The following is a 10,581-nucleotide window of genomic DNA, read 5'->3' on the forward strand; positions in this document are numbered from 1 at the left end:
TGGTTAAGACCATGAAGAAGGATGCTAGAGCCTGTGTTGAGGTTAATGGGAGTAGGTATAAAATCTTTGAGCTTACCAGATCCATTTAGTGGGTTTGTCAACTAGCACCTGCTATTTTTGTCATTATTTCAAATGCAATGTACTATCTTATGAGGGAGAACTTCCTCTCACCTAGGGTTAAAGGCATTACCTTACCTAACCAAAAGGATTTATCAAATATTCAATTTGTTGATGATATTGCTATATTACTTAAAATGGAAGAGGAGAATTTAGCTTCTCAAATGATGAAAATGGATATTTTTTGTGAGGCCTTGGGGAGAAAAATATCCTTACCTAAATCAATAATGTTAGGTTGGAACAATCACCCCACACAATGGTTCAATAAATATCCCTAGATGTAGGGAGGTGTAGAGCATTAAGTGTGGTACTTGGGAATACCATTGACCATTTCCCCAAACCTCAAAGAAATGTGCAATTAGATTAAGAATAAGATTGATATAAAAAATAACTACACGAAATAAACAGTACTTATCACTGACAGGGAGGGTATAGGTTTGTCAAAAAAAAATATCCTCTTATAACATCTACTATAATTTAGCCTAGCTATTTAACAACTACTAGTTCAACCATATTCAGTAGCAGATTAGGGGATTTCTGTGGTCATATGAGAAAGTAAACAAAAAGAAGCATGGAGTTCAATGGGAATGGTGCATTAAGAGTAAAAACAAAGGGGGTCTTGGGTTGACCGACCTAAGGATTCAGGAACTCTCTCTTGCTGCTAAATGGATCTTTAAATCGCTAGAAGAAGATGAACCATGGAAGATCTTAGTTAGACATAACATTTCTAAGTTTGTTCTAAAACAAAGTCCAACTTGGAAGGATCTTCCATTGAGTCACTTGGTTGCTAGACAATCCCCTATTAAACTAGCTAGATCAGTTGTCTTCAAGTCAGTCTAGAAAGCATGGGATAGTGTTAGACATTTAATTTCTCATAACAGTATTGTGAATGAAGGGAATGAGATATCTGGAGATAAACCTCTATATGGTGGAACTTATTTCATAATGGTAAGCCACTAGCATTACTACAAGGATGTTCGGCCAAGAGCTGAGTCACCAAGGGGATTGTGAGGTTCATTGACATTATAAAAGAGGGTCACTTAGTGTCCTAGAATGAAACTTTCTCAAGATTTGATGTTCACCAATCACAATGGAGGACTTACACTATGCTTAGGCAGGCGTGTGCCACCCCCTCCCATCATAAAACTTGTGATAATGTTGAAGATAATTTCACCCTTTACAAATGGCCTAATGACACCCTCCTTCCTTGTGTTAAAGCTAATAATATCTATAGCCAGCATGCTGATAATGAGGACATCTTGTCTTGCCCTAATGACTGTTAGAATATGTACCTTCACTCATCCTATTGGTAGAAAACCCTTGTTAACCTATGGTTCTACCTAAGAAATATTTTTTGTCGCACCTACTGCTGCATAAGTTACCCATCCTTAAACTTGATGGAGATCCTAATTTTTTCTCTTCATGCAACAGAAACTGTGAAGCATATTCTTTTTTATTTTTGTTTGTTTGCTAAAGAAGTATAGAAATTTTTTGGCATAGCTATTGATTGTAATGTTTGTAGTTGGGAGATTGTAGTGGGTTGTCTCTACTCTCTGGAAAAAATATTAATGTCTTTTGGTCTATCCTTTCCATTGAGATTATATGGTTAATCTAGAAATATAGGAATGATAATATTTTCAGTGGCAAAGCTAGAGTGCTTACTAAGTCTCTCAAAAGATCCATAACCTACAATATTTTTTGCAAGTAACAGTTACTATGAGATTGGAAAAGGACAAGTTTGAGAAGTTGTTACAGGATGGGGCCACCAGGGTTTTCACCTAGGAAATTTCACATGGGTCCAAATGGTCCCTGAGGCAAATGGCGGAAAAAACTCCCTATAAAATTGGCCTCAATAATTTCATCATAGAACAAAAAGAGAAGATGAAGAGAGAGGGAAGGGCAGAGCCAATGATTCCAATGGTTCCAGCTGCAATTGTAGAAACAACGACTCCTATGACAAATAATGTGATAATCCCCAACCATTGGGGTATAGCCCAAAAATGGATGGAGGGCCCACTTGGATGTACTACTTGGTTTGAGGATAGATAGGATGATTGACAGATCTAAGAAATCATATATAGGACATATAGTTTGATTATGGTCTAGTGTTTTGAAATTTTGATGTATTTTTGTAATGACTATTGTTGTATAGGATAGTGATAATATTTCTTAGAGAGTTGGATACTGATATACTCTTGCAGTCTGCTATTTTCTTGATTGAATTTTTTATCATTGGATATGTAATGTGACTTCAATATACTTAATAAAAAAAATTATATTAAATATTGTTCTTATAAAAAGAAAAAATCAATGTGTGTGTGCACTATATATATATACTCAAGATGATATTTTTAATAACTAAACTATTATATATAATAGATATTGTTAACTATAAATCAAGATGATATTTTTAATAACTAAATTATTATATATAATAAATATTGTTAACTATAAGATAAAATTCACATTTAAGATGTGCATGTTCACAAATATAAAAGTCCAACAAGTCAATTTATTGTAAAAAATTCAATGCTATTGATGTATCTATTACATTTTTAATTTGTTCACGCTCATAGATGTTTATGAAAAATAGCTAACATAATTCATTATAAAAAATTAAGATACCATAGTGACATGAAATATGTAAGATGTAAATTGTACTTTTTACATTTTGCCTAATCTATTTGAGATAGAGTACACTTAAAATTAATTCACACAATCTTATATCATATATGATTATGTAGCTACTTTAAAATATATATAATATTTTATTATTATTATAAAAGTAAAGATACATTTTGCATCGTCATATAGATGAATCTAAGAAAAAAAAAAACATATACAAACAAAACCTATGCTTAAAATCAACTTAGGACATATAATACTAAAAAAATAGTCAACAATTATTTAGATAAAGGTCAATCTACATCAACAAAAAACATACATTTAGATAATCCAAACTCACTAAACAATAAGATCATTAAGACTTTCAACTACCTCACAAGATCATTAAGACTTTCAACTACCTCACAACCTTTTGACGAGAGAATATTTATACACCACATTTGAAATATAATTGTCACTTTTATTATAAATAAGACAAAAGTTTAGAAGTTTGAGAATAGCTAAAAATAGAGAAGAACCTCTTCTACTACACATAAACACCAGCAAATTGTTGTAGAGGTTCTTGTATTTCTCTCCCCTCTCCTAATCTATACTTAAGCATATCCACAAACTTAAATGCCTTGTAGTGTGGCCGGTGTTTATCATCAACAAATTCCATTGGTGCTTTTATCTCCATTTCATCTGGAAAAAGATTGTAAGTGGCCAAACATAAACGAGATTGTTGTCTTTTTACCATAACTTGATGTTTCACACTACGAATCTTTCCATTACTCCATGCCTAATTTCTCAAAAAACAATAAAAAAAATTAGTTAACTACGTAAAGAAAATAATAGCATCCTTCCATAAGATTATAAGAATACACCCTATATAAATATACATTATTTAAAACAAAGGTTTCTAAACAATAGAAAAGATCAGTGAAAAAAATAACATCAATGTTTGAGAGAGTTATGACTGTCACCTGAAAGCTATCGCCTGCCAGGACCACAAACGAATTTGGGATGGGTTTCACGTCAATCCAATTGCCTTCCCTACTCCAAACCTGAAACCCACCACAGGCATCTTCATACAGTATGCTAATGCTATTCGCATCTGTATGAGCTGGCTGACGAGTCGATTCAGTACACAACTCAGAAGTCAAGTCATACAAATTCATACGGAAGATCCCCTTCCTATGGTCGAAGTGAGTAGCATAGTACTTGCTCACTCCAAAGCTCTCAAGAATTGCTTGGTGCACTTTATTCAACAGTTCCATCATCTCACATGTGTATTCTTCCATAGTCTCGCTGTCCCAAAAGCATGAACAATTCAGAGGAAACCCTAAAAAATAAAAGAAAAGAAAAAACATCCTGAAGAAAAGAATAAAGAGGCAGATTTCCTACGAGAAGTTTTGATTTCCTTGTGGCCACATGAGATGGGTGAAGTCTTGGATAGCCTGTGGATCACGAGTGCTTGAGAGGGCAATGCCAAGGCTTTCATAAAAGGGCATTCCACCATAATAACCAGCATAAGGATTTGGAGAGACATTTTTCTTTTTCGTCTCTGTGGGAAGCTTGAAAACTTCACGGCATGCTTGCTCTGCTTTGAGGAGAAGATCTGCTGAGATTCCATGGTTTACAATTCTAAAGCAACCCAATTCTTCGCAAGCTTCTCTCAACGCTTCTAAACATTTGTCCTCCCCGGAGTGAGAGAGATCCAGAATAGGAATATCATCAAGCTTTGCTTCGCACTCGTAGGATCCCATTGCAGGAGACATGGCTGACAGAGCGGCCCACACTTGATATCGTATATAACAACACGATTGCGTTGAATTCCCATCTTGAGGGCAGCTGCTTCCTAACATACAAGGTCCCACATCGCACATGCTCGTTTTCATCCGCGGAAAAATCCAAGATTCAAAAGTCTCGTTCACACATGCACGAGGATTTTTGCGGGGTTTAAGGGAGTATCGTTCACACCTGCACGGGGATTGTTCGTTTTCTTCCACGGAAAAATCTAAGATTCAAAAGTTTCGTTCCCACCTGAACGGGGATTGCTCGTTTTCTTCCACGGAAAAATCTAAGATTCAAAAGTTTCGTTCACACCTGAACGGGGATTGCTCGTTTTCTTCCACGGAAAAATCTAAGATTCAAAAGTCTCGTTCACACATGCACGGGGATTTTTGCGTGGTTTAAGGGCGTAAAACGTAAAATCGTTGACGTTGAAATGGCATGAACGACACGGGCAATACAAGTGGGGTTTCAATAGCCTAATAAATAATGTTCATTTCGCACTACCAATAGGAATAAACAAATTTGGCAGCCACTATTCTGCATTCAAAATTGCATGCGTTAGGCATGACATCATGATTTTAACATGCGTTGAACATAGCGTATAATGTTCTTGAGATTATAATTAGCCCACAGGTTTTAGTGTGAGCTTTTAAGTCTGGCAAACTGTCATATCTCAAAATTGACTGTGCTGGATTTTACGTGTTTTATCATTTGATACCCAACGGTGAAACTGTACGATGCCGGCTTTACTCTGGTCATGTCCGACAGCCTTATTTCTATGGCTGTTAATTATTATAATTTCTATCTGTTATCTAATTGCTATTTGATGTTTTGCAAATAAGAATAAGGTACATTTTTACTCTGCTATGTCACATTCATGTGCATAAAGAAATATAAAAAAACTATACTACTACATTGTATTATGCAGATGCATATGACATAAGAGAATACACAATCTTTTCAAAATATAGTTTTATTGATAGTATAAATGTATGGTGTTCCACACAAGCCGTGGAACTAACTATCTGAATGCATATAATGGAAAAAATGATACATTTATAGATATAAAAGAAAGAAAATGTGCATATAGGGAAAGGGGACATGTCATTGCCTGAATGATGAATCCTAGTTATCTATCCTGCATCAGCTTCAATTTTCCTCCCTTGTCCAAGCCTCCATGTTGTTGCTCCTTTGCTGCTCCTAGTTGCCTACGTCTACGAGAGAGGGTGTTGTTAGAGCAATGAAGGGCCACCATTCTATACATGTATATGCATCTATAAACATACAATTTGATTTTCTCACGTGCATTCAAACAACTAGCATATCATAGATGCCCAAGAAAACAAGAGAATCGTCAAAAACATCTATCATATGATTTTTTTGTCTAACATTGTTTGTTTCCATATGTAGATACAGGTGAAATTATATCATTGGGTTTGATTCAATATTGTTACATCATGTGGAGTAAAATGAGGCTCCCACAAGGGTTGAGCCCAACATGCTTTAATGTCACTATGGCTTCATTAAGCATGAACTAATTATCCACAATAATGAGCCAATGAGATCATTGTTATAGATAACAGGTTTGTGCATGATGGAACCTTACTGACATGAGGAAAGCCATATAGTAAATACTCTCAGATGGCAGTGATATAAATAGGGTTAAACAGTGAGCTTTGATTGATTAGAAAAGGATCTCAAAGCACAAGTATCAAAACCTACAAAGTCATAGTACTCATTCACCATAGATCACAGAGTGTGAGCAATGGTATTCACCAAGGCAAATCAAAACAACAACCTTTCACAACTATGAAACATAGTGAAGTTAATAGCCAAATAGAGACAACATTCAATGTTGTAGTCATTAAGATTTTTGAGATATCAAATGCAAAATGAACAACTCTAAGGGACAGTCATCACAAGAGAAGAATGATAGATTGTTTAGGACCTTCAAGATAGTCACATAATGGTATGATATAGCAGCACACAAGTGGAAATGTCAAATGAATAAAGAACATGAGTTCTTTGTCAAGGAACATATACATTAAAGCTTCAAACCTTAGTGTTTGATAAAGCAAAGACAAAGGCAAACTCACCATAGGAACCTCCCTTTGCAACTCAGTCGTAATTCACAAAGAAATAAGGATGTGCAACATGATCCTTTAATGATTGAGAAAAATTTAAACTACATGATCAAGACAATCTTGCAGTTGAAGAATAGTCACAGTCTCAAGAAGCCAATGCACAAGATTCTCCAAGCAATCTAATATTGAAAAGCCTCCACAGATTTACAAAAGGGAAAGAGAAAACAATCAATTTATGAAGGTTTTAGACTTGTCAAAGAAGACACAATAGTCCTTAATGGCATGGCAGTCCTAATGTTGTCAAAAGGGTCCATATCTGATAATGAATAAGATAAAAAGGGGTATTGAACATTGTGATAGCATCAAAGGTAGACTAATAAAGCATTATAACTACCCTCAACAAACAGGATAATGAATAAGATAAAAAAGGATATTGAACACTGTGATAGCATGAAAGGTAGCCAATAAAGCATTATAACAATCCTCTACAAATAGGATAAGAACAATGACATGATAGGTCTCAGTCACAACATGATTAGATATTAATTGCTGTTAATACAGTCAAAACATGAAGATTCAAAGTACTGTGGTCAACCTTAGTATGAATAGGAGAGCGTAGATGATAGCCTAAGAGACATAAGAAAACAATGCAATGTTAAGTTGTGAGTTTGTTAAGAATTACTTAAGGCAGTTGTATGAATAAGATTTTAGTCAAAGTAACAATGTTGGAACAAAAGCAGTGAACATCAAACAAAATCACTATCAAACTGGGAAAACATGAGCAGATACAATGAAAGTATCATTGTTAAGAGGACAGTGAATAAGAGCTTAGACACAACTCTAAAAGACAATCATTTATGACTGCTACAAAGTATGGCCACCTTTTCTCTTCAAATCTACCAAGTGTATGATAGTTAAAGGGACTATTAAATGGTGATAATCATCAAAGGGGCAAAGAATATAGTGCTAGTAAAGAATGGCGATATACAAACTAGATATAGTGTCAATAAAGGGTAGATTCATTCTAAGATCAAATAGTGAGTAGCCTCATCAGGACAATGATTCCCATTGCAAACTCATAGAGGCAAAAGCACAAAATAGAAACAAAGAAGGGGCATAGTTGAGGTAGATCATGCAATCATAGTGAGGTGCAAGAAAGCCATCTTGGGCAGTCAATATAAGGTAGTGATTGATCATAAAAACAAGATAAAGTATGAGCAGTGATTCACAAGATATAACTCAAAGAAAAAGATACAACCACTATTATAAAGAGTAAAAAAGGCTAACTCAGAGTATCCATGATTAGAAGAGAGGCTCAAGTGCTTAAGTTACTACAGTTAGTGTATTATGACCCAAGGAACAAAGATAGCATCATAACAGATGAGATGGTAGAGCATGAGGAATCACAACCATACGTAGAATTAATGACCAGTTCAATAGGAATAAAGATTTAACAGTCAAAAGCATTCTAAGCACTCAGAACAGTCCTCTGTAATAAAAGACAACCATAGGGTGCAGATAGGAAAGCTAAAGTGTGAGCCAATTCACCCATCTTAGAGACGAAATAATGACAACAAAGATGCCATCTCTTTTCTCTTTCACATGTGTATGTTGGAATCCAAGAACACTGAGAGGGGGACGTGAATCAGTGTTCTCCTGAAATGATTAAATTTAACCTTATTAGCACAACTTACCAACCGATATGCATAAAAGGAAATAACAATAAGTAATAATGCAACCACAAAGATGAACAACATAACACCACAGATTTATACATGGAAAACCTCAAAAAGGAAAAACCATGGTGGGATTGGAGACCCACAATATCTATCCATTGATCAGATGATTAAATATAACATATAAGGGGCCTGCACATGCAGGAAGGCCAATAGCCTAGAGTGCACTGCTCATCACAAAAGGAGCCTCACTGACTATAATAAATCTTTGGACTACAATCTGGAAAGAATAGTGAACTGCAAGAATAACATGTCCTATGCCTGAGTACAACTCTAGTTAAGCTCAATATCGGTACTCAAACCTAATTTGATCACCTATGATTACAACTTTATTCACACATAGATAATCCCATAACCCATTCGTGACCATGATCTACAAAGAGATATTACATCATATTTATACAAACCTAGGACCTAAACAATTAGATCAGCCACTTAAAAGATAATACAATAAATTCATTACATAAACCCGCAAACCAATGATAATCCAAGTTAGCCTAATACCGAAACAACATTAACCAAACAATAGATCCAACCGGTAACGCATCGGGAGCATCCACCAACACGTTACATAAACTGGTCCATAACCTAATAGAATAGCACCAGACCTAAAATAGGTCGCCATAAGCCAAATGCAGCACCACCGATCAACTAGAAATGAACATGATAACCATCAGCACCCTGAGAACTTTCTAGAAGCCACACCAACACCACTTATCGAAACCATCAAAAGATCTTCAACAAAGCTCTACCAGTAAAACCCTTACCAGTAACCAAAAGGCTTACTAGAACATATGATAGCTTCCAGATCACCAAATCCTGAACCAACTGAGTGTGACACACACATGAATGACCGAACCAAACCAATTCCACCAAACTAAACATACCGAAGAATACCAAAGATGATCTCTAGATCAACATCATAATCCAACCACTCTACCGGAACCCAGGAGACAACTAAACAAGTTAGTATTGACATCAATGACAAACATCAATGCAACACATAATTAACTCCTCCAAATTGCCAACAGTATATATTGTATTCAATCCAAAGAGCATATAAATAGCAATGACTTTAAACAAGAAATTATGATAGGTCTGTCACGAAGATTAGAGCAGTCCATTGATTAAAAATAAAGAAATTATGAGGGGAAAAATAAGATATAGTCCTTAAAAGAGTTCCAGCATGTGCACGAGTAAAATGAATATATGTTTAAAGGGAAACCTCATAGTTCTTTTCAAGGTAATATGCAACAAAAAGTTGGTTAGAGATGAGCTTCACAATGACCTCCAATAGCTAAAGAAAGGTATTCCAGTTATTCTTGGAGCAACCCTTGATACTATGAATCTCATGAGAGTCCAAAGATTTGTGAAGGGTTAGTTGTGGATGCGAAGGAAGAGTCTCACATCACAACAAACTTAAAGACATCACATTGTTTATAAGGTAGAACAATATGCAGTCATCAAAGCTTTCATACAAATACACAGTCTTCAAATGCTGCAGAATACTATCAAAAATAACTCTCACAATGACAACAATGTATGATAGTCTTGAACAAATGTAGAATAGTAGATCCAAATCATTCAAAATCTTCAAAAGAAGTCATGAAGAAAGCCCCAATGAAAATAAGGAATAGTGGTAGTCACATCCCAATTTGACAGTGAATCACAACGAGCATACATGTAAATGAACAAGAGAACCAGTGCTCGATTTACAAAATCTTTCACAAAACCTCCATTCAAACCCTCATGGTGGCGCATAACAGAGAAAAGAGAAAAGAATCATATGCAAAAAGAAGATAAATGAATATCTTAGGTTTTTCTTTACCCTAATACACTTAGGCATTTGGTGTTTTCTTTCTTTTCTTTTTTTAAATATCTTCTTCCCTAATACCCTCGTGGGTATTAGGGTAAAATATTGTTCTACCTTGCATCATTATTCAATGTAAAGTAATATTTATTAAGTGGTTTTTAATCCATCACTTAATAAAATTATCAATGTAATGAATGTTTATTAAGTGGTGGATTATAAATCACTTAATAAATATTTTTTATGGAGCAAATGATGACACGTGTTAACAAGAAGCCAAGTCAAAGTGATGTGGTTGGAAAATTTATGACAAGTGCCAAGTGTATAGGGAGGTGTCAAAACATGTGCCAAATATATAGGGAGGTTAGAAAGGTTGCAAAACATGTGGAGGGTATCTAGGAACTATTTTAGAGACAGTTTGAGAGTGTTAAGTGAT

The 10,581-nt window shown here is 35.1% G+C and overlaps 1 protein-coding gene across 1 annotated transcript; it reads right to left on the reverse strand.

Annotated features, from left to right (window-relative positions):
• Positions 1–3,181: 3,181 nt before the first annotated feature.
• Positions 3,182–4,531, reverse strand: LOC131062993 (probable inactive 2-oxoglutarate-dependent dioxygenase AOP2). The gene is made up of 3 exons (XM_057996742.1): positions 4,126–4,531; positions 3,705–4,029; positions 3,182–3,520 (listed from the first exon to the last, which is right to left on the reverse strand). Exons 1-3 carry the CDS (start codon positions 4,497–4,499, stop codon positions 3,269–3,271), a joined length of 951 nt encoding a protein of 316 aa, XP_057852725.1. The 5' UTR covers positions 4,500–4,531; the 3' UTR covers positions 3,182–3,268.
• Between the last annotated feature and the right edge of the window lie 6,050 nt (positions 4,532–10,581).

This window comes from Cryptomeria japonica, chromosome 2, assembly GCF_030272615.1.
Source record: "Cryptomeria japonica chromosome 2, Sugi_1.0, whole genome shotgun sequence".
In the NCBI taxonomy this organism is placed as follows: Eukaryota; Viridiplantae; Streptophyta; class Pinopsida; order Cupressales; family Cupressaceae; genus Cryptomeria; species Cryptomeria japonica.